This window comes from Conger conger, chromosome 2 (assembly GCF_963514075.1).
Source record: "Conger conger chromosome 2, fConCon1.1, whole genome shotgun sequence".
NCBI classification, from domain to species: Eukaryota; Metazoa; Chordata; class Actinopteri; order Anguilliformes; family Congridae; genus Conger; species Conger conger.
The window spans coordinates 42,147,578-42,173,567 of NC_083761.1; the positions used below are offsets into that span (position 1 = coordinate 42,147,578).

The 25,990-nt window shown below is 39.5% G+C and overlaps 1 protein-coding gene across 5 annotated transcripts in view; it reads left to right on the top strand.

Annotated features, from left to right (window-relative positions):
* LOC133122021 (rho GTPase-activating protein 27-like) overlaps positions 1 to 25,990 on the top strand; it is a 55,567-nt gene that overhangs the window by 9,064 nt on the left and 20,513 nt on the right. For 4 of the 5 annotated variants that reach the window (XM_061231675.1, XM_061231678.1, XM_061231676.1 and 1 more), the window contains exon 2: positions 1,703 to 2,612. In XM_061231675.1, the coding sequence (XP_061087659.1) occupies positions 1,761 to 2,612 (852 nt within the window). In that variant the 5' untranslated portion in view covers positions 1,703 to 1,760. Of the gene's footprint in view, positions 1 to 1,702; positions 2,613 to 19,960; positions 20,237 to 25,990 lie in introns of those variants that run through there. The other variant, XM_061231680.1, reaches the window with a different exon arrangement.

Sequence of the window (25,990 nt, forward strand, 5' to 3'; positions counted from 1 at the left end):
GCAATACGATTGGATTTGATTTTGTTGAACCAGTTTGTACAGTAATGTTGAAAAGTGAAACACATTTTTTTATCTATACTAGTGGTTCCAACTCAGTCCTATAGTATATATATAGTTTTCTCAAAAACAGACAAACAAACTTCAGTCAGAAAACCTTCAGTCATACCTTGACCAGGTGGGACATTTGCTTCCATAAATATGCCTGCATCAATGATTTGCACAACAAACTTATAGTTCTACCAAACTGGAAATACACTCAGTGACCACTTAGGCTGGAGCCTATCCCAGCATACATTGGGAGAAAGGCCGGAATACACCCTGGGCAGGTTGCCAGTCCATTGCAGGGCACACACACCATTCACTCACAAACTCATGCCTATAGGCAATTTAGACTCTCCAATCAGCCTAACCTGCATGTCTTTGGACTGTGGGAGGAAACTGGAATACCTGGAGGAAACCCACACGACACAGGGAGAACATGCAAATTCCACACAGAGAGGCCCCGGCCGACGGGGATTCAAACCCAGGACCTCCTTGCTGTGAAGCAGCAGTGCTACCCACTGCACCATCCGTGCCACACCCAGCTTGTAAATACAAATATTTCATCAGCCAATCATGTGGCAGCAACTAAATGCATAAAAGCATGCAGTCATGGTCAAGAGTTTGAGCTGTTTTTCAGACCAAATTTCAGAATGGGGAAGAAACAACCTCCCTCTCTGTTCCAACATCCCTCTCCTTGCATCTCTCCTCAGACAGCTACAGGTCGAGAAGATCATAAAAAATAAGTACAATAATCAGAATAATACCATCTTGTATACTAATATATTCATTGAAGACCACTGAGGTTTTTGTCAAAATACCCAACCCCCATCAACAAGTCGAACACATTCCACAATTTCACATGCTATGTATTATTCAAAAGCAGAATGGATTTTTATTTATAAGCAAACTGAATAATAATACAATATTTTGAGAATATATATAGATGTTCACCAATATCACGTCACTGAAAATGCCCTCTATTGTGGAGTCAACAGTGTTCAAGTGTCTTCCTCAGAAATATTCACTCAGACAAAAGATTCCCTGGAAGTCCTGCAGAGAAAGTCCTCTATTTAGATGTAGGCATCACAAAGTCGTCACTTCAATAACATTGAAGTCTTTGAAGAACATCGGTTCTTTCATGAGCTGAATTTATACTGAATTTTCTTGCACACGGATGTGTTTAAGACACTGACATTACCATATTTCCTGTGGCTTCCAAACTGCAGAGGTCAGGTCCCCCCACGCTTGTTTTACCACAGATGTTACAAAATAAGGAACTGTTGTTGCTAAAGCAATGGCATCTTAAAATAGGTTATACAAGTAGAAGTTTTAATGCTTTCAAATGGTATATCCCATTACCATAGTGATGTAAAATTGCTCGGTGTAAAAAGGAATGAATGAAAAAAAAACACTTCATAAAAGCTGCACTTCATCCCCATGTTAATAGTTTGATTATAAATCTAAAATTGTGGAGTACAGAGCCAAATAAAAAAATAAAAAAATATATGTATGTATTTGTACCAAACATTATGGAGCTCACTGTATAACTGCAGTTGGCTGTAACTATTGACTTTATACTACAATGTAGAAGCCTATTTAATTTGTTGTTGTTGACCACTGTCTGAACATAATTCATTCTTTTGTCACTTTTGATTCACAGCTCCAAGATTACCCCTTTCCAGTCCTGATCATTTTGCTGTACAAAGTTCCTTGGGAAAATGACTGAGGTGACTGCTGTGGCCAATAAGGAGCAGGTGTTGGTGGAGTTTGAGTTTGAGTACACTGCCAGAGACGGCGGCTTTGTGTCCATCAAACCCAACGAAAAGTACATTCTTGTGAACAGGACCAATGATCACTGGTGGCATGTCCGCAAGGATGAGCAAACCAAACCATTCTACATCCCTGCCAAATATGTGAAAGAGCTCCCAGTGGATTTTCCCTCCCCTTTGGACTTCACTAGGCCCAATGGCCTGAGGACCTCAGAGCCTTTGATCGACAAAGGTCCCATGGATTTGTCCTGTGAGAAGCCCAATGAAGTCATGTTCAGGCTCCGTTCACTATCGAGCAGTGGCAAGAGAGCTGAAGAAAGAATGTCAACGTTTGGTACCCCTCAAGACCTTCAGGACTTAAAGCATTATGGACCTGTGGATTCTGTCAATGCACAGCAAACACACCCCAGTGACGGCCCTGTACCCTTATCTTTCTCAAAAAACATCCTACAACACACAAAAAGGTATAACATAGCCCCTGGCGCCTTCAGCCCTGCTGATTCAGGAACACAATCAACTCATTCAAGGTTACTGGAGCCGCCGGTTATCAAGGAGGCGAAACTCAGACAGTCAATGGAACTACCAGAACCGCCAGTAACTTTAAAACTCAGGCAGGAGGCTGACTCTACTCAGGACACTGAGAACATTTATGAGACTATCCGAGACACGCAGAATGCTCAAGCCTCCTCAGAGATGGACAGGGTGCCCACCCCTGTTCCCCCCTCTGTTCCTCTCCCTTCCATGGCTGAAGCTCCACCTGTTGCTCCTACTCCAGTCCAACCCCCTCCTCCTGCTATCCAGGTAAAGTTGGAAATCTGTCCTGAATTCTTTGTGAACACATTTTTCTCTACATAGGATATACTGTATATATAATCAGCAATGTGGCAGAAAAAGCACAAACAGGTTTTACAGTGCAGTCCCTAAGTATTTGGACAGTTACGCAATTTTTGTTGTTTAGGCTCAGCATTCCAGCACATTGGATTTGAAGTGAAACAATATGAGGTGTAAGCTTTAATTTGAGGGTATTTACTTCCATACTGGGTGATAGAAATGACAGCCTTTGTATACATAGTCCCTCCAGTTTAGGGGACCAAATGTAATTGCACAAATTAACATAATTTTAAATAAATCATCACAGTTAGTCCTTGAATGCTAATCCCTTGCATTCATTCAATGCAGTTGTTACGTACGCAAGCGCAGACCAAGGGATAATCAGAAACGCGGTTTATTACAGTCCAGAAGTCAAAGCCAGGAGATCCAATAAATAACAGTTCCAAATTGAGTAGCCATAAGAATAGTGATAAACAGTCCAGACAGTCCAAAAATCAGAAGTGCAGAGGTACTACAGGATAAGGCAGGCGGGAAGTCAAAAGTACAAAAACGAATGTCAAAAATCAAGACTCAAAAGGGCAAAGGCAAACTTGAGGTCGGGCAAAGAGTGTCTAAGGAATCTCTTACAGTCTTACTAGAAACTGCAATGATGATCAACGTTCTGACAAAGGTTACTGCGGAGACTGAGGTTTAAATACATGAGAGAAGGTGACAATCTAGGTGGGGCTCAGGAGAAGGTGGGCTAAACAAATAGACAACAGGTGGGGGACATAATAGGGTAATGATACAATAACAGGGGGAGACGAAAACGCAGACTGGATGCACGTAACACTCATGTAAAATGTACGGCTCCAGATTAGGGAGTAGACATTTGCATAGAGTGAAGACGTAGTGATAGTACGAGACAGGTGCGAATACTTCACTGAAACTAAGCAAGTAATCAGGGATAGCATAGGAAGGCGGAGTTAGAGAACAGCATGAAAATCTAGGAGATTATGTTCGTGAGTTAGTTACGTGATTAATCTAAACTACCCAAGTAAAGTGACTGTTAGTTTGTTACTTAGACAGACAGTAAGTGTATTAATTGGAGTAGTACTGTACAATATCTAAATTAGTAGTAATTAGTAAGAATAGTGCTTTACAACATTTAACTATCAAGAGAAATCAGAAGTAAGGAATTCGAGGCTGGAAGAAATGTTGAAAACCTGGAAACTACCGAAACCACCCAAATAGTCAAGCACGCAGACAGGGGAGTGACTCGGGCTCAGAAACATTCTGACACAGACATAACAGGGGATAACGAATGTTAAACTATAATGGGAACAATAACCAGATAATATAATGAAAAATAACAAATCACAAGAATAACAATGATAAACAATGATAAACTAAGATAAACTAACAGACAGATAACAGGAACATAACAGCATTCTGAAGTATGAAGACCCATAGATACCACCGGATGCTAGGCATCTTTGCTGGTGATGCTCTGCAATGCCTATACTGCAGCCATCTTCAGTTCCTGTTTGTCTTGTCTTCAGCAAGTGAAACACATGCTCATTTGGAGCAGTTCCTTCCTTTCTGCAGTCTCTAACCTTTGGTCGTTCGGCTTGTCAGTGAGTTGCATCTTGCGATGAACCCTCTGTGGTTATGCTGCTGCAGCCTTCTCTTTGTGGTAGTCTTAGACACATCTATGCCTTTTACATGGAGAGCTTTTTTTAAATCTGACGTTTGAAAAGTGTATTTTTCTTCACAATGGAAAGTATTCTACAGTCATCAACTACAGTGGTCTCATGAATTCTTGCTTCTTGCTCCAAGTAGATTTTAACACACCCAATATTTTTGCTGTGTCTCTGATCAATTTATTCAAAATATTGGTTGTGACTATTATTAAGCCTTGTGATGGCATGCTTTACTGGCATTGCCATTTCGGTTCTCATGTTGAGAGAAAACAGAAATAGAAAATGTAAATGCCACACCTATAATCAACTCAATATTCCCCTAGCTTTCTTGTAGTGAAGTAACGATGCAATAGCACACATTTGGTCAAGAAACAGCCGTCTTGCCTTTACCATTCTTGCCTTTACTTTTGGCCCCCTCAAATGGAACCGGGCTGTAATTCCTACATGGATTGCTTAATATGGATAACTAAAGTCAAACTAAAATCAAACTAAAGATGACAGTCTGCACTTTAGTTCCTCATAGTTTAATTTTGAATCCAATGTGCTGGAGTCCAGTAAAAATTGTGTCACTGTCCAAATACTACAGCTGTAGTAATGGTCACTTGCTGCATTCATGAAGCTTGGACACCAGAACTTGAGCAACTTGAGTGTTCTTAAACATAAACTATGCCAGATGGGGAATAGGTCAAATTAAGGTAAATGTATAGTTCAGTTTCAATATTCTTACAGATAGAAACTTACAAGATATGCAAACATTTTCTGTGTTTATAACACAGGGGGGCACTATTTCCTTGTTTATAGTTTAAAACAGACTTAACACCATGAGGATGGATACATTTTTATCATAGGTGATATACAATATGAACATATGATGGACAAATAAGTGATATGATCTCTTACCATATAATACTCTGTCATGAATGTGATTTGAGTGGAATTATAACATCCAGCAGGTGCATAGTTACAAGTTCTTTATTTACAGTTCTTGGAAATAATGCACATAGCCTACCTTGGACAAAAATGTATGAAAATATGACCTTGATAAATAATAATAACTATGATTGTATTAGTCATACTGAATTAATGAACATCGCTGTATAGTTTGTATAATACATTATTAACCATTATTATTACTAGTACAGTATCAAGCAGAAAGAGCAGAGATGAACAAAGTAGTAGATTAAGTGAGCGGTAAAAGGGATAAATTATGCTATGAAAATAACAGCAATGATGTGATTTAAGTTTGAGCAGATAGGGGGCACTACAGGATAACTGCATGATAAAACAAGTAAGATTAAACTTGATGAAACAAACTTCACTTGTAGTGTTCAAAAGTGTGGAGTAGTTAATGATACAAATTGTAGGTGCTCAATAAATTGTGGTGTTAAACACATAGTCACTAGTTAATTACAGTAGTTCACTTAATCTCCAATGAAAGCAAACAAACCTTCCTGTTTCCTTTGAGCTGATTCCCAAATAAAAGGCCATTTATGTCAGGCACACTCCGGCTTGGTACTACCAAGAAACTCCTTCAAAGCACTCTGTCTATGCTGAGGAATTCAGTGGTCAAGTAAATATTAGATGGAATGAAGCACATGAGGGATAGGTTGTTACTGTTTAAATTCTGACCATTCTGCCTTACACTTCTTTGGTTCCATATTGAATTGAAACACACATCATATTTGTATGATATTTTTCACAGACTTGTTTAAAATGAAGAGTCATGTAAAAGCCCATTTTCACGATTTATATCTCCTCAAAGAATCTGCTGTCGGCATAATCAACAGTTCTTATCACACTTGGGGATCGGGAAACGTTTGGACTACAGGGCGAGGGAGGCGTGCTTCATTATGTTTACTGAACAATTCATTTATGAAGGGCAGCACTTAGAGAATTCAAGTGTCCAATCTAGGGTGGCCTGTAGCGTAGTGGTTAAGGTACATGACTGGCACATGCACGGTCGCTGGTTCGACCTGGCCACAATAAGATCTGCACAGCCATTGGGCCCTTGAGCAAGGCCCTTAACCCTGCATTGCTCGAGGGGAGGATTGTCTCCTACTTAGTCTAATCAACTGTATGTTACTCTGGATAAGATCGTCTGCCAAATGCCATTAATGTAATTAATGTGAAAAACTAGAGGCACTTGTGAATCAGCATGCAGATTTGGACAAGGGGTTGTGCACTGTGGTTGACTTGACTTTTTGATGGGGTGGACGTGTCACATCCTAAAAACCCATCGCAGGTTATTTTCTTTGAGTTATAAATTGCACATAAAGTTTCTAGCTGGAGTTGTGATTGGTATTAATGACTGATACAAGGTAGGTATTGACTGGTGCATGGAACTGATTGACTATCTTCATTTGACAGTTTCTTTACAATTTATTTTTGTTTTGCAATAACTGATGTGCTTTATTGCAATTGTCATGCTATATTAATTATTGGAATTTCACTAACAATTACAAGTATGTTTTTTACTTCACAAACACAATTCGGAAAGTTCAGAAATCATTCAAACTTCTGAAGAACTGAACCTCTAAGAAAATGTGTAGACAAACACTTGCCTTTACTTTGAAGTTAACGTGAATGTTGATTGAATACAGGCTGATTTTTTAGAGCACCTTGTAGGAGCAATACAAGTCAATAATTCAGGATACAGTACTGTGCAGATGTCTGAGGGACCCTAGATTTTATTATATATTTGTTGATTTTTTTTGTGTGTGTTAGTAAAAAAGAACACATTTGAGATTTCCAAATATTAATTTTCCAAAAGAGACATTTTTGTATTTAATTTTTAAAAGTAACATATTACTGTAAGCAATTGACTACTTTTTACATAAAAACTTGATCAAGGCTGTCTAAGATCAGAAGCAAGGAGCCAACCAAAGTCTGCAGAAGAACTGTGGCAAGTGCTCCAACATGCTTGGAACAACCTCCCTCCTGTGTAATAGAACTGCAGGACAGCGTTGGCTATCTCAGAGAAGTTCTTAACTATTCTGCCAAATTACTAAAATGTAATGTAAAATTTATAGTATGTTTATTTAGGACCTTTCATTGAATTATTTTTTTATCTTATCTGTACAAAATGTTATACAGGTGCCTGAGATTTTTGCACAGTACTGTATATTCTTGGCAAGATTACAGCTATAGCTTCCCACCCTAGCCTTTCCTATTTATGAATAGTGTGTTCCCATTAGTGCTGCTTCTTCAAACATAAAATGCAGATCTGTGAGGAATGGTGAAGCAAATATATCAAGCCTTACAAAGGGGGTGAGCCCATTGTAAAGTAGGTGAATTGTTGTCATAAAAACAATTATTGATTAGACAGCAAATAAATAAATAAATCTCCATCTAAGAATAGGAACACCTAGGTATGGGATTGCACCCTGCATCACATGCTAGAACAATGTAGACAATCTAGCTGTCTTTGAAGGAATCCGGCCTGAAACTGTGTAAAAGAGGTAAAATGAATTTCTTAAATTTAATTCTAACTTACACAGTCTATTGTAATAGATTTAATATATTTGCTTTGTTATAATTAAAACAGGGAGTACATTGTATCACCCGGCTATAATTAAGATAGCCTGGATTCCTAAAAGACCAGTGTCGTGCAGCATGTATAGAAATTACTTCCTGTTATGCACTTCCTGTGATGATGATGCTGCACTATTTTTGCTGAAGAGGAAATTGGGCTTGTCAAGTGTGAGAGGCCTGAGAGCTTGCAAGAACCTCTGTGAGGTTTCTTACTGAAGGCGTGTTGTTAATTGTTGTTTGTCTGTCAGAAAAGAGGCAAAGTGAGACCAAGGCCTGCCTATACTGATTTAGGTCCTTTCCTTTTTCAATACAAAGACACAGTTAAACTTCTGTTTTTACAAATAATGGGGCCCAAATTCCTGTGGGGTGCCAGTCCACTTGCGGAACTACAGTGCAGTCTGTAAGTATTTTGACAGTGACACATTGAACAATGAAATAAAACAATGTCTGTGACATGAAGTGTAGACTTTTCACCTTAATTTGAGGGTTTTTACATTAATATTGGGTGAGCAGTGCAGGAATTGTAGCAGTGTTTATACATATCCTCCCCCAATTTTTAAATTTCAAATGCCTCAAAACAGATTGGATGACGCTTCATCATGCAGCAGAACAACAATCCAAAACATACAGCCAAAGTAGCCAATGTTTTTTCGGGCCAAAAATGGAATGTTCTTGACTGGCTAAGTCAATCACCTTACCTCAATCCAATTGAACATGCTTGCTGAAGACCAGACTGAAGGCAAATAGCCCCCAAAGCAAGGAGGAGCTGAGTAGGGGCTGCAGTACAGGCCTGTTAGAGCATCACCAGGAAAAATACCAGGAGAGATACCCAGCATCTGGTGATGTCTATGGGTGTATGGGACTACAGGCAGTCATTGGTTGCAAAGTATTTCCAACATATGATTACTTTATTTCAGTTTGTGTTCGTTTGTCCAATTAGTTTTGGTCCCCCAAATTAAACAGTCTATGTATAAAAAAGGCTGTAATTCCTACATGGTTGACCCTATATTGATGTAGAAACCTTCAAATTAAAGTTGAAAATCTGCACTTCTTATCTTATTTAAACTGTTTGTTTGCTGGAGTACCATGCGAAAACAACAAAAAATGTGTCACTGTCCAAATACTTACGGACCGCACTGTAGGTTTTCTGCATCTTTGTCGATATGAAATAGGTTGTGTTTGGACATGTTAAAAGGAATACATTCGTAATATAATGTTTGTGTTACTACCAACACTACCACAACTGTAGCATGTGCTCACTGACTGGTGAAAATATTGTGATGGCATTGGATTTAATTTTAGTGTTAAAGTGTGGTTGGATTGTGGGAATGCTGTTCTGAGAACAAACTAGGTAGGGGAGAGCGGGGATAGTTGGCATACTTTTTACTCTTTTCTATATTTCTCTGGCATAATGTGTGTTAGAATATTTTAACCAGTAGAAAATGAAAGGCAATGTATCAGTAATGTATAAATATACATGAATGTCAACGCATGTTTTCTACAATTATGCGACTAATTATTAAATTCATGTTGTGCAACACAGGGGTTGGTTGGCACACATTATGGGGTTGGTTGGCACAATGTAAAAATGGTATAGTTACAAATAATGAAACAACCAACAGAAACAATTTTCACCATATAATTCAAATAACAGCTAGAAAGCACAAATACTCAAAGAGAGAATATAAATATAATAAATACTGTATATACATACAATATAAAACGTATAATAAATATAATGTAAAATAGAGTTGAAACAAGCAGTATGTTTAACCAGTTCATTAATAGAAATGCCATGCCTATAAGCCTACTTTTATCTCCTTTTATCTTTCTCCCTTTCTCTTTCCTCTCATGAGTGAATGTGTGTGTGTGTGTGTGCATGTGCATGTTTGTGTAAACCTGTGTGCATGTGGATCAGACCTATGGACTGTGGGCCCATGTGCATTTTTGTATCTGTGTGTGACAACCAACCCCACTCACATTGGGGCCCACCTCTTTGAAAATATGACCCTGCTAACATCACTCATCACATACTTTCAAATCTTATATCAAAAAGCTGATTCATAACTCCTTGAAGTAAGGAGTAATATCACAAACACAATTTAATGATATGTTTAGTGTGAGAAAATTTTTGGACTTTAGATCCTACAAAACTGAAATGTTCCCCTCAGTAAAAAGTGAGTTACTTTTCCAAATGTTTTAACATGATAGATGAGTGCAGTTCAAGAAAACGTTTTCTATGACCTTCAAAGGAGCTGTGTGCCAAAAAGCCCATGTGCCAACCAACCCCGTTTTCCCCTATTCATGGGCATCAGTGCAGAACACAAGCTGTGCAGATTCATTGAGGTTTATGCCCGCTGGATGGGTAGATCTCAGACACATATATTTAGACGGACAAAGAAAATAGAGGTGGATGCACCGCTGAATTTAAACCGGTTCCTATGAATATCGTTTAAAAAGAGCATGTAGGCAAACAGGTTCATTCTGCAGTCTACTTATTAAATCACGACGAGTGGCCAGGAAGGAATGGGTTAAAAGACTGTTGGCTCCACAACCACTCCCAAAAGGTTAGCTCTGAGTGACTACCTGGTTGCCAGAGACCGGAAGACTTGGTGTTGTGCTCAGAGGTGAAAACTTCGAAAACTTGGAATACACCTCTCGCGTAGGCGTTAATTACAGGAGCTAACAGAAACTCATTCAGAACAACGATTCATATTCAGAAAGCGGTCTGTTCGGCTGTTTCATAAAGGTACGGTTATGTTGCGTCTCATTAACTCTGTAATATTCAAAATGTAAATGAATTTACACAAGACTGATTTGTTGGTTGAGTTTGTCTGATGACCTAATCGCCACTTTTAATTTATAAAGCTGGCATTTGTAGTTTGAAAAGCTATTTCATCGTTTGAATAATTGTTCTCTAGTTCCAGTCTAAAAGCAATCTCAGTGTACTCTAAAAGAAAGTTTAAGAAATAAATAATATTACATTAATCACTGCGTTTAAGCAATATGAAAACTCACGTTTAACAAAATCGTGAGTCTTGACACATGCGGTTTAATGTTGATCTTTTGATACAATTTTCTTTTAAATTAATATTAGTTTATGAGAATGCAGTTTAGCAATGAAAACACTGTATGGGATTGTAATTGGAGTAACGACGACGTGTAGCCTTTTACTGAGAAGGCTGAACCGAGCAAATATGAGTGCAGGAATATGCTCATTTATGTATGACGTATACTGGGTATTACATATAACAATATGCGTAAATAATCTTTAATGTAACGACAGTCGTGACAGTCCTGCAAATAGGACCATTCAGCTACTTGTTTAAGAGGTGGAGCAGCGCATCATGCGGTGCAGGCTCCTCCAGTGGGGGTGCTTTTGACTCATGCTGATATCGATGACGTCGAGTTCCCTATGGCGATCTTAAAGCATCTGCTTAAAGTATAGGTTTGGACCACTTATGGGTATTGTCATAACCACGGATATGGCCATATGGCCGTGCATTGTCAGACATCTTGATAATGAATATCATTTTTAAAATCATTTCAGAATAATTTGTATATTCACTCAGTTATATTCTAAATGAGTTTTAAACAGAATTTCTGAATGTACATGTATACGTTCCATGAGTCAGTACATTTTTATACTGATACAGGGATTAATTAAAATATTTCCTACTAGAGTTTCACAAATAACAATGGCTGCCATTGGTGCCAGAGCCTACATAGTATAACTGCATGCCACCCCAGAGATCATGATTATGTGCAATATATAGGCCATTCTGTGGCAAAGCAACCACATTTTTCAACTCAGTGGGTCCATTATTGCACCCAGGTAAATAAGTTAATTTCCCTCATTTGGGATGATTGGCCAGGCAATCAGGCAATTGAATGACCCACATGTGGCAGCTGTGCTGTGCAATCTGGACCGCTGCTGCCCTTAGTTGTTTATGAATCGTACAGTTGCTTGTGTGGCATGTGCAAGCTGAAGTAGGCTAGTTTATTTGGTTCTTCATATGATTCTCTTGGAATGATTTCAGTATTCTGTTGTATCAATTTCACTTTGCATTATTTATATTACCCCCCTGTAATGCAGACAAATGTCTTGGCCTGTCACTTTTATGTATGGTTGTTGGATATTTTGGGGGTTTTCCAAGCTGTGTGGTCCGCAAAAACAACCCCTTTTGGATTTAAAAAAGGCCCTAGCTAGTAACAGAGTTTTCAGAAAACAAAGTTCTTGCTTTCATTTCTGCTGGGGGCAAGCGAAACTGAACCCACCCATGTTTTGTCATAATAAAGGGCCCCTCAGCCCCTTTTTGACTGTGAACCTGTCATACGGAGCCCGTATCTTCTTTACGTATCAGCCAGCCTCTGAGAAAAAAACTAAATACCATGAAACTGCACAAACAGGTAGTGTAGCAGGCACAGCTCTGAGCCTGGCTGTTCCTGATCTGAGTGAATCTGGGAGCCAGCTGAGGTTCAGGGGGAAGAACAGGTGAGACTCCACATTGTTCTTTTTTTTTTCCTTCCGTGGACCCACGCTAGAACATTTCAGCATTCCTCTTTTCCCAGTGGCCCTTCAGTTGGGCTTTATTTGAATGATTGTGTTCATCACAGCAAGGTCCCTCACCCCACCCCCGGTGCAGATATAAGGCATGATTATTCCTGCCAGTCATTTCTCCATGGCTGTTGTTCACCCATTAAATTGGAAGCGGTGAGCCAAGGTTACAGTAGATGTTGTCAAGGCTTTATAGACTGCACTCTCATAGAAGCTCAGAAAAAGACCACTCTTTGGTTTCACCTCCAGTGTATTTATATACACAAGGTCATGCTGATGGGTAGATATTGTTTACACTTGGAATCTGTACTTTGCTTGCCTTTAGATGGAGACTGTAACACAGATCTGTCACTAAGTTTGTGCTGTAGGAAGGCACGTCAGAATTTGTTAAGCAAATTCTCCCCATGCACGCAACATAGCTTTGACTTCACCACTTGAAAAGGACAAAAGGACACTGTTTAAATGATTTTAACTCAACTGATGAAGGAACATATAGTCCTAGCACATTAGCTATAAACAGACAAGTCAAACATCCCAAAGTTGAACTGACTCCATAATCTCCATTCAGATCAACTGATTAACTGCTTCAAGGCACACAGCTGCAGTCTGGCAGGGTGGAAACACAGCATTTTTTGTACACCTGTACTATACAGTGTATTATTTGCCCCAGAGCTTATGCTGAAAATGTAAGTATGTTCTAGCATAGTCACTAGAAAATGACAGGGCTCCTACATGCAGTTTGTTACAATGGGTGCGTCATTTTTTGCTTGACAGGCTGTTTTCCCCTTCCTGATTCAGACCTTGTTTCATAATGTACAGTACTGTGCAAAAGTCTTAGGCACCTGTGTAACATTCTGTACAGATAAGATTCTTTAAAAAATCATTCAATGAAAGGTCCTAAATAAACATACAATACATTTTACATTACATTTTAGTAATTTGGCAGAATAGTTAAAAACTGAATCAAATCAATATTTTTTGTGACCACCCTTCAGCGTTAAAATTGCATCAAGATATAGATAGCCAACGCTGTCCTGCAGTTCTATAAGACAATCAGCAGGGAGGTTGTTCCAAGCATGTGGGAGAACTTGCCACAGTTCTTTTGCAGACTTTGATTGGCTCCTTGCTTCTGATCTCAGACAGCCTTGATCAAGTTTTTATGTAAAAAGTAGTCAATTGCTTACAGTAATATGTTACTTTTAAAAATTAAATCTTTTGGAAAATCTCAAATGTGTTCTTTTATACTAACACACACAAAAATATAATAAAGTCTAGGGTGCCTAAAACTTCTGTATAGTACTGTGTATGATTGTTCCCTTTCTGTATTAGTGGGTAGTCTTCACCTTTTGACACAAGATGTTGCATATCTATTCTAACATGATCAGTGCAAGAAAGTAATGTGAGTTCACTTGCAAACACAAAGGCTCCAGTGAGTCAATGGCGCTCATTTGTACTAAATTTGACATCAGCCAAATAATGCAAATGTGACAATTAACTTGCCAAATTATGTAAAAATAAATAAATAAAAAATTCCTAGCCAAATAAAAGAATGAGTGCAAAGAAAAGAATACATGTGCTTTGTAATGGCAGTGTGTGGAAGTGTGCGGTAACAGCTTCTGCACAGCTCTCGCCCACTGTGGTGTTTTGGGAAGTGTTTTGCTGCTCTAAAATTGTTGACTGATGCGTGCTACATGTGGTCACTGATATAACATAAAATAGCACATAGATGTGTGCAGACACAAGGCCTGTATGTTTTATGTGTTGGGAGGACAGAGATGACATTTTTACGAAGAAGAGTTTTTGGGTCATGTAAAGTTCATAGTTTTCTCCTGGTCTCTCTCTGCTGGCAGAGATCACACGACGGAGGGAAGAGTCAATTAAACAGCATGTACAAAATTAGCCAGAGGCAAAAAAGTTTTGCAGATGGGAAAAGTAGGGTTCTTGACAATCAGCATTCCATGAGGTAATCCAGGATTCTGAGCCATGGGGGATGATGTAATACGAGGCGGTCTTAAGACCATTCAAAGGGCTGACTATCCACTCCGTGGCGTGATTTGGGCCCCAAGTAGTTCTGCCATTGTTTGATTGGGTGGTTGCTAATACAGTTACGTAATTAGGCACCCAGCTTACCCAAAAACCAGGAGCAAACTGCCAACAGTTTTGCTGCAATGCTTTTTTGAATGGGCGAAGAGAAACCCTGGATAAAACGAATGAATCAATGTCTGGCTAGCACATCTATTTTAAAATGCATATCATGTGTACATCTTCACTTCCCATTGTAGGTCGCTATTTGGTGCTTAGTAGAATAGTTTCCCTCTCCGGTTGCAGTCTCATTTCAAGTGAAAACATTTCCTGACAGTCTTTCCTTCTTTTGGTCAATGCTTCAGCTTGCTCTCAACTGGGAGAATTAGGATACAGTCAGAAAATCAAAAAAAAAAACTGGAGCAGATGAAACTCACATTCGATGAGGTCAGATGAAGTTCATGGATATGTAACTAGCTGACATAAATTTTTAGTGTGCCTGATTCTCTCAGCAGGCAAGTAAGAAGTGATTTCAATGATAGCGAGGCTGCTACCTCTGTTTTTGAACCATCCTCCATTCTTAAGTGGTTAACCTTCACTGATTTTTTAAATAGACACTGATAGAAGGCTGTGTTTCCTCAAATGTTTTCTGTGGCTCCCACCATCTGCACGCCACATTCATAAATCGATATTACTTAATGTGTTAAAGCCGTCAGAATGTGATGGCGCGGTGACGTACGCTGTCAGTCAGCCATTATGTTCTTGTGATTCGGCAATTGCCCATTTGCCAGGTGAAAGAAAGAATACTCGAATAACAAAAATTGCCTTATTGGTGGGTGCTGAATAAAGATGGTGTCTTTCTGATGTTCAGGAACTCACGTTGCCTGGGCCTCTCTCCACCATAGTGCGGAAACGTCCTTGTAGCCACCTTTGCTCTAGTCATTTCGCAGAGCTAATGACTGCAAGCGATAGTCTGACCTGTCTGTAACATTGCAGCCACAGTACATTTATGTGTTGACAGTGCCTCCTGTAATTGGCATGCTTACTTTTGGTGGCACTCTAGTTACAAAGGGTGAACACATTGGGCCTCATTTATTTAAAAAATGTGGAAATCTGTGTCGGAACCGAACCAATTTCTGGCGAATTTATCAAACATGACTACACACAGCTTTTTTTGTATGCACATTTGTGTATGTTGGTAAATACCAAGTAATCATACATCAAAGGCTCATTCACAAAATTTGTGATTAGCATACATTAACACCCCCAAAATACCATATAAGGAGCTTGCAATTTCAGCTATTTAAAGAGATAGCTGAAAGTGGAGATTGAAGTTCTGTTAATGGAAGTGCAAGCCAAAAACATATTTTATTCTGTAGTATCAGCAGTCAATTGTCAGAGCTGGGGATGACTAAAGCCTGGCAAGGTATAGCCTAGCTGTTGTAAACTCTAAAAGTTCCACACACTTTGCAACAGGTAAAAATAAAATGGTTTGATATCAAACGGGAAGCGAAAAATGTGGTACTTTCCTTCCCTAGTAGGTTCAGCTCTGCCAACCACAGATTATTACATTACATTTACATTTTCGTCATTTGGCAGACGCTTTTAATCCAAAGCGATTTACAAGTGCATAGGTTCTACCACAAGTCAAAGCATCCCCCATGTACACATTATGTGTACATATTGCTTCACAGGCAGCTTTTCTGTATGTATTTTTATGTATCTGTATGTATCTATGTTACTGAGCTAGTTAGTTTGCTAAATCCATCGTGATTAGTTTACTAGTTCTACAAGCTGCTGCTTCCAGGCTTCACTAAAGGAAGGAAAGTATCTTGGTCTGGAGGAATGCATTGGCCAAATTATTGGAGAGACGTCACTGCCTGGAATCCCACCGGAGGGTGTTGGCAATAGCCTATAGCTACGTTTTCCCTGTCCTTGCCACAGAGCCAGAAGGAGGTGTCACAAGCCTCAAACAAGTGGTTACGTGGCCATATGCCAAATCTTCTAATAATGCAATGTAATGTGCCATTACCATTACCATTGCCAATGTAAAGAGAGGTCAGCCATAGCAATGAAGCCTAATGCCTAATGTGTTCAATTCGCAGTCGGAGGTCGGAATTTCCCAGTTGAAATGTCCAACTTTCGACCCTTCAATTTTTCCAGGTGCACGACTCGTAACGTAAACAAAGGACATGACTGACCATGAAAAACTAGTGGTGTTTATGTGGCAAGTGTATAACAACATGCACTGACCCAACCGCAGAAAATACAACTCGTTAAATCTGCTTCCGGTCTAGCTATATTGGCTGCAAACATGTTTTTGCTAGTTTTTACATTTTCCCAAATAAGTTTTGTGCAGAGAAAATAACTTTCAGAGATCATTTGCCCTATCCATAATATTGGCATCATATTTTGACATCAATTCGTTTGCAGAACAGATTTTTCTATGATGGTAGCTTTTAGGAAAACACCAACATTTTGGGAAATATACCTTTTTTCCAACTTACCCAGACTCAATTTCCATGATAGCAAAACATGTTAGGTTAGCATTAAGACTTGAAGCCTAAAGCCATACACCTTACAGCTAGTCTGAAGCTGTCTTATCATGTGTATTTGAAATGCACAGACGTTGTTTTCGGAGAAGTTAGACTTGGAATACTGTTGCTGAATACACATGTATCCTCTTCCATCTTCCACTGGTTGAGCTCGGTGAACTGCGCACTTTCTGAAGGTAGTTTTAAAAGGTAGAACGTCCCAGAAAACAACAGTCTCTAGTTTGTACAGTTTTTTTCCCACACTTATATTTCAAATACACATGATACCTTGTGTAAATAAGAGCTTCAGAGTTTCTGTAAGGTGTATTTCTTCACTTTGAAGGAGGAAGGCTACTGACTCCAATAGGCTTTATGCTAAGCAAAAAAAATAGTATATTTTTGTGATTTAGGTGCAGCGGATCTTTTTTATTTTCATTTATTTTCATAGATTTTTCCCTTTTCCTCCTAATTTGGTAGCCAATTGTACCCCGTCTAATCCAATTAGTGTTAGCTGGGGGATACACCGGCCATACCCCGTCCCTCTGCGGCCCGAAGGAGAGCAACACGCCTTCTTCTTGTCTCATGCTCGTGACCATGATTCCGAGGCGCCCGGGGTGCTGTTGTGCGCAGCGATCCACTAGCCCTGCGAAGTCCCTCCCTCTGGAGCAGCGAGCTAATTATGCCATTCCACGAGAGCCGGCCAAACTTGACTTTTGGCAGGACCGGGAATCAAACTGTGCAATGAACTGCAACCGCAAGTCCGGTGCATCTTAACCTGTTGCGCCACCTTCACTCAACTGGCCACATTTGTTAGCAAAGAACTGAGAAAGTTCTTCCCAATCTGCACAACTCAGAAAAGTACAATTCACAGTGTAGCCTGCAGGCCAGCCATGATTGTTTTCACTCATTATTGAGTTCCCAGCAGTTCAATTTCTTAGTGACAGGTACAGGAACAGGAAGCAAACATAAAATGTGTTGCAGTTCATGAGAAAACAGACATGTGATATGTGTCATGCAGCTGATGATCTGAACGATACATAAAGACAGTTTCCATGTTAGAGAGATGAAGAGAGGCAAAAAAGAAAACTTGTAAACAAAGGCAGCGCATCGACCACATACCATGCCACTTCTATGGCATGATGTTTGCAGGTGTAAATTGAACTTGAACTTCTTGCATTTTTTTCATTGTTTATTCTGTTAAAAAATGGATGGGGAAAAGCTAATTGTCCTGGTCTAGAAACACCAGAGATGTGGCAAACTAATGTGCCAAATTAACATGTAAACATAGTTGGTTGCTAATTAGCCTAATTTTGTTTATAAAGGCTACATAGACTACACTACGTATGTGCCACAGTGTAAAATGTTGTGCGGTGTCCTAGATAGCTACACATTCCAGAGTAAATAGGGGGTTAGCAGTGGAACGTGAGGGTCAGGGAAGACTAAAGCCTGGGAGGATATTGCTCTGTCTCGAGTTCCATGTACTATGGAACCGGTAAAACAAAAAGAGTTTGACATTAAACTGGAGGCAAGGATATGAAATTTGAGGAGAGATGTTGTCTGGAATTAACCAGGAGGGAGACAGAGATAAGTTTTCACTGTCTTGTGCCAGTCCCTAAGAAGCTGAGGACGGAAACGTGGTCTTGAATGAGCACCTGAACACGGTGTGGAATTGGACAGGAACGGCGTGTGGATTTTCTTTGTGGAGTTCTGGCTCCAGTGTGTTGCACAAACTCAGAAGGAGGTGTCTGAGCAATCGGAACCATTTTTATACAGTGTATGGTCAGAACCGACTGGTGGTGTCACCACAGAAATAGACTCGGCCTTTGAATATGCGCTCTTTCCAAAGTAGGCTACGCCATGCAACAAATCTTATTAATAAAGCAATAAATGTAAATGTAATGTAAAGAGGGGTCAGCCATAGACACAAAGGTCTATGCTATGATTTATGCCCTATTCATAGCTAACTGTATCTACATATTTTATGGAATTTATATTGAACTCCTCTTAAGCATTAATTAATCAGGATTACCGGAATGAAGCGTCACCCATTTGAATGCTGAATCCTGTTGCCTTTTTATATTATAGTAATTATTATAATTTGGCTCATTCAAATAATATTGATCACTTAACGAGATCACTCGTTTAGAATTTTGATAAATCCCACATTATTTGTGTAAATGCATTTCCAAGGATTTACGGTCAATTTTGTTTGGCTCACGTTCGATAAATGAGGCCCATTGTACTGTCCTAGTCCCTTTTTAGAACGCCAAGCCCTAGAAAAAGGTGTATTGAAATGGTTATGCAGGAGAACTTGTGTGTCTGAGGATGAGTGTGTCACTAGGCATGCATTTCTATTTGCTTCTATGTGCTACTTCATTGCACATTCAACATCACACCTAATGAAAATAAGTGACAGGTGAATAATTCTCCCTTCAACCAGTGAAACTATTTGGCTTCTCCTCTCCTGACTGATAAAGACTCTAAAGTGAACAACAAACTATTTCGTTTTATAAGGATATGGCATAGTAGTTCCTTATTATAAATCTCTCCATCTTTTTAAGTTTTATGACTGGGCCTGACATCACTGAGGTTGTTTGTATTGCTGACTCATTCGATAAGGAAAATAGTATGGATCAGTATCGCCTCAAATGTTTGCTCCACTCCCTGAGAAACCCCCGAGGACAATGTCAAAAGGAAGCTTGTGTTACAAATTAAAAGAAAAGTAGCTTTTGACTATTATCAAATTGCAACAGCCCTGGGCCAGTGCATAGTTGGTATCTGATGTATACTTTTACTGAAGTAGATGGCAAAAAGTTTTTTTTTAAAGTTTTTATATTAGTGTCCTGCTTCTAATATGGAATTAATGGGTTAATAGAATGTGCACCCTATAAAGAGTGGTTTCCATGCCAACACTTCCTTTTTTAAAGCTAGCAGGAAGTATGTGTAGTTGAAATGTCCTCTCTCTCTTTCTCTCTGTCTTTCTCTCCCCTCTCTGCTCTCAGAGTAGACAGTTCTCTTTTTCTGTTTATGCAAGCGTATGCTGTGATTGGTCGCAGAACAGGCACGGCTGATTGGGTGTGTGTGTGTGTGAGTGTATGTGTGTGTCTCACAGTTAGTAAGCTCAGCCAGTGCCTGTGTGCTGGGGTGGTACTGCTTGCTCTGCATCTGACTGGGACTCTCTGGAACTGTCCCACTATGGTCGATGTGATCTGTAAAACTCGCCGGGGCTTCAGGCCCGAAGCACTGACCCTCCCGGTGCCTACCGAAGTAAGTCTAAACCTCATTTCTCTCTCTTCCTTTCCTTCCCTCTTTCTGTTTCTGTTTCTCCCTCTCAATTTCTCTCTCTCAAGATTTATTTTCCATCTCAGGGATATTTGGCCCCTTAGTTATATAATACACTGTCAGTATAAAGAGGCTGGTTGGTATGCAGGCATCTGTTGTACCTTGTTTGTGTATTGTCTGAACAGTTGTGAATTATCTGCTCGTGCCTGAGCTAGTCTGTACTGCTATTCATCAGTTTGTGTACAACTGTCTTTATGTATTGTTCAGATCATCAGCTGCATTACACATATCCTGTTCAAAACAATCTGTTTTCTCATGAACAGCAACACATTTTATGTTTGCTTCCTGTTCTGTTTCTGTCACTAAGAAATTGACCTGCTGGGAACTCAAAAATGAGTGACAACAATCATGGCTGGCCTGCAGGCTACACTGTGAATTGTAGTTTTCCAATTTGTGCAGATTGGGAAGAACTTTCTCCTTTCTTTGCTAACGAATGTGGCTAGTTGAGTGAAGGCTCCATGCTGCTTAATGCAGAATCCTTATGTACTGAGCTACACTGTCTTTCACGGCAGAAAATAAATGTGCATCACTGGAGATATGTCCTGACAGGGTATATTCCTCATTTCCACTATATCATAAAAGGCCAGAAACAGAACCACAAGACACAGTTTGTTTGCTTTATTTTTGGATGAATGTGATCTTTAGACTGTATTGACTATGACTTCTGATTAAAGCTAATCATCTTAAGAAAATCTATGATGAATGACAAACAAATAACAATGGAGGACCTAGAGGTTTCTGAAGTTCCATGGGATCCTTATCAGAGCATAACAACCAGCCGTGCGTAGATTATTTGAGGCAAATCGCCTCTTTGTTTTCCCCGGGAGAACAATGGGCTATGTTGTCAGCCCATTACCGCGGTCCTGAATGTCACCTTCTCAGAACTTTAACCGTTTCTTGGTGGTTTTGGTTTCAGTTGCCTGGCTGTGCCTGCGTAGAAATGCACTGTTATGTCTTCAAATAGCCTGGCTGGCAGAGGAGATGAGAAGAGAGCGGTCGTAAATATAGAGCAGTCGTCAGGTGAGGTGAGCAAGAGAGGGGTAACGTGCAGAGTGAGGGCAGACATATCTCGTGGTTCGCTCATGGCTCCAGGAAATGCTTGATGGTCACACCTGGATGGTTCCTCCACGCTGACTTTGCTGACCATCTCTAAAATACTTTGTTGTGATGGACGTGAGAGTGTAGTTACCCTGTTACCCGTATTTTGTTTCTGAGGGTTAGGTTAACCTACATGAGGATGCATCTCTTCCTGATCTTTGAATACCCTAACACCATTGCAGCTGTGGGATTGCCATTGAATGAAAGTATTGTGATTGTTGTCAACTTGGATTTCTGCTTCTGCTTCCATCACTGAATGGGAATGGGATAAACTATTATTCAATATTAGCAATGCAAGAAATGTGCTATTCTCTAGGTTACAGTATAAGGTACAAAAGCATACAAAAGTATTTTAGTTGGCACTTCCATAATTATTTTTATATTGGCAAATATATTAGAGCAATTATTTTACAGGAAATACACATTAGTTAGTAATATAGTGTGAAGTGCATATGTTGCTTGTTTTCTGTTGTATATTGTTGTCATCAGAGGATATACTGTATTTTCTGAAGATACATTTCCTCATGTACATACATGTTCCTCATGTGCCACTATGTGGAGGAAATGTGGCCTCGAGTGAATACAGTGACACTATGTCTATGCTTGTGGCAATATATAAACAGGGCTTACTAAAGTCAGCTCTACTGCCTCTCCTCCTCCACTGTTATGTCCTGCTCACTTCTTCACAGTTGGTGCATGTGTGCAAAACCCGTTCTCTGATTTTGTGGTTTTGAAAGGCCAGGGAACAAGAAAATTCCCCCGTTTCCAAATGAACTGATGGTGCGGTAATGTGTGTGTGTGTGTCTGTATATATGCAGTATGCACGTGTGCGTGCAGGTGTGTGTGTGTGCTGGTCCTGAGCATGGTTACCACTGTGTGAAGTGTGGCCACTGCAGCATTTGTGAGGCAGTTGTTTTAAGATCTGTTAAAAGCTCTGTTGTGGTTTGGAGCTTTCTGCTCTGACGTCTACTTCCTGAACAGGCTGAGCACAGGAAGACCAATTCTGACCCTATTATAATACCTCTGTTACTTTACATTAAAGGTACAATAGGTAAGATTTGTGTCCCTTCCTATCATTGAAAAAGGCTCACTGACATGTTGACTCACCCTCTGCCAGTGTTTATAGTCTTTAAATTAGGGTTTCAAAATATACTGTTGATGGGCCGACACTCTGTACCAAAACGTTGTATAGCTGTACAATAATTAAAGCTCATTGGTTGAAAATTGGTTCTATTTGCCACAGCCAATGCCGTTTCAACATCAGTGTGTTTACGGGAGGGATAAACAGTGTTGTGGTTTTAAGGTGGTTGTTGCTGCTATCCCTCTCTTTACCTGTTGTACCTTAAATTTAATTTCTTAACTTCTCACAAAGGTTTTTAAAGAGTATGGTTGTATCAAGTGGGTGGGTATCACACCACTCAGCAGGATTGATAATAAAACCCAGAAAATTTGCACTCATTGAGCTAAAGTGAATCATCAAACGCATATTCACACTTGCCCTCTTGGAAAGCTATAGGGTGTAGTGGTTTTTCAGCTTAAAGGTACAATAGGTCATTTTGGACTTCTAACAGTCAAGAGAGGAATTGCAGCAACAAACACCCTCAATCCACAACATTGTTTATCCCCCCCCCTTCTCTGTGAAAGCGCTGATGTTGAATTTTTTAGACTGCTCTGTTCTCCAGAAAAACAAACAATTTAAACATAATTACTATATGGCTAAAGTGCAGACTTTTAGCTTTATGTTTTTACATGCATATTGGGTATAGGAATTGTATACTTTGTTATACATAGTTAATTGGACAATTGGCTACTCAAATGTTTCTTGGACAGTTTTATGTTAGTTTCATGCATAAAAGAGTAAAAGTAACAAATCAGAATAAATCTGTGGCATAGCCAAAAAATGGCACGTGAAAATTTACTGTTTGGTACATTGTTTAGAAGCAAGAAAGCACTGGTGAGCTCAGTAGTGGAAACTGACCTGGTAGACCACGTAAAACTAGTGTAGTGGATGACAGAAGAATCCTTTGAATGATGAAGTAAAAATTTTTTCTAACTGTTCAAAAGATCAAAACACGCTCCAGGATGTAGATGTGTCAAAGATGGTCATCACGAGGTCACTACGCCAGCATAACCTCAGAGCAGTGGCGGTCATATAGGCGGTTCAGCGGCCCCGGGGCCCTTGGTTTTGGAGGGCCCATGGGCAACGGGGCCCCTGGTTTAGGGGGGCGCATGTCTCTCCATGTCTTATATCAGTACGTCCGTTTTTTTTTTTCTAATCTTTATATTAGGCTTCATTTGGTGTTGGTGTTATTTTCTGATATGCCAAGAGTGCTGCCAGGAAATATGTTTTCTGTTTTCCACTGTGAACTGCCTTGATCATGTGTTGATATTAGCTAGTCTAATGCGTAAATAGTGAGCGCCATTTAGCTGCCTGCTGTGAAAATGCCTTTGAAGCACAAAAGTGGGTTGCAGAAAAGAAAGAATAAAAAGGACCAGGAGGAAAAGGTAGCAAAACTACCTAAACTGGACGATTTTTTGGAAAAATAATCGCTGAACTGCTACCCTGTTCCCAGTAGCAGGTGCCCATTGCAATCACTGCACCTGATGGTGGCGAAACCTTGCAGGTAGAATAGCAAGCTCGAGATAACGTTAGCCTACTGTACTTTTTCAGGAGAAAATTTGGCAAAAAAGTGAACTAGGTCATAGCCATGCTATATCCAGGTAAACCCTGAGCTGTATTGGGGTTAACCTAGTCCGTCTGTATGTCAAAACGTCTCTCAACCTATATTGCCACCCCTAGACATCTAGATTCCAGTTTTGCTCAACGCAGTAACGTTAATGTGAGCTAACTTCATTCTTACATTGCTCAATCTGGTAATCATTCATTAACATTAATCAAAGTCTGTAAATGTACTTCACTCGCATTGAATTAGCCAAGGAAGCTGCTAAATCTCTCAGCAGTTACTGTGAATTACATTTGTTTGTTCAATTGCTGGACTGGTTTTCTGCTATGAACTGAGTGTTCCACCAATGTTAAGTCAGGGGGCTGTTTTTAAAAACCTTATGACATAGAAAGTATAGATTGTATCACTTAACAAAGAGGAAGCGACCAAATAGGTCCATTTAGTTTTATCAACTGGAGGAGTTATGTTCATAATAAGAATATGTACCTGCAATAAATAGAAATATACTGTACTTTTTTTTTTATAATAAAAGATTAAACAAAAGCTAAGAAAGTAACTGATTTTCATACATTCATTCATATTTTATTGTAAAAAATGCATTCAGTGAATTAGGCGTAAGAACACAGGGAACAATACATTCACTGAATTTATTGTGTTGTGCTTTTATTCTGATACTGACACATGAGTAGCATAGGCCTAAGCTTTAGTTATGTAAACATCCCAACTATTGTTAGTTGATTTGTTGACTTGTTTATTTGATTCTATGACCATCCTCCTTGGTCCATGGTTCTGACTTGATTGATTGTTCTTAAGTATCGCAAACGATGTAGCCTGTGTCCCAATAACCAAATTTACTCATGAGCCAAATAAAAGTATTCTGTCAAATAAAATGTCAAATATCTGTCTAATGGTGCTGTGTGTGTGTGTGTGTGTGTGTGTGTGTGTGTGTGTGTGTGTGTGTGCATAGGTTATATGCGTTTGCATGCGCGTGCCTGCATCTTGGTTAGCATTTTTAATCGGAGGAAGGGCCCATAAAAAAATATTGCACCGGCCCATCCTAACTAGCTGTGGCCACTGCCTCAAAAGTGTTCACCATAAGATGCAAGCTGCAGGACAATGATCCAAAACAGTTTTTTTGGTCAGAAAGTATTTTGGCAAATAGCCCCTGAAACAAGCAGGAGCTGAAGAGGGCTGCAGTACAGGCCAGGCAGAGCATCACTAGGGAAGATACCCAGCCTCTGGTGATGTCAATGGGTCGTAGACTTCATGCAGTCATTGATTGCAAAGGATTTGCAATTAAATGGTTCGCCCAAAAAACTCAAATTTAAGCTGAAAGTACAGAGTGAATAAAACAAAACAAATAGCTGGAGTACAGAGTGAACAAAACTAAAAAAATTGTCACTGTCCAAATACTTGCGGACTGCATTGTATACAGGGCTGTAGCTGTTGTCAAAGATCTGATACTTTGTTGTCGAAGAGCAGGCTGGTTAGGGCTGATGAATTTCATTTCCTGTCTTTTCACCTAAAAATGTTTTGTGATTAATATGTGTTAGTTTATATCTACATAATTGAGCAGGCTAATGTATCTTACTGTTGTAAATCTTATAATCATTTTGAAGATTAACATCCAGTATATTTCTATAAAATTAAAATATTCATGCAATATACTGATGGTCATGGTTACCTTTCAGAGGACTCCAGCAGAAAAGATGCAATTCCTCGAATGATAGGATTCCTTTGCTCTTTCACTGAGCTCTACAACATATTAGATTAAGCGGTAATATGCGGCGGAAGCTAGGGTTGAAATTGACAACAGTTATTTTTGGGTTTCAGTTGCAGCCATTGAGAGAGACACTCCCTAGTTGCTTCTGTGGTTTTTCAGCCAACTTGAGCAACA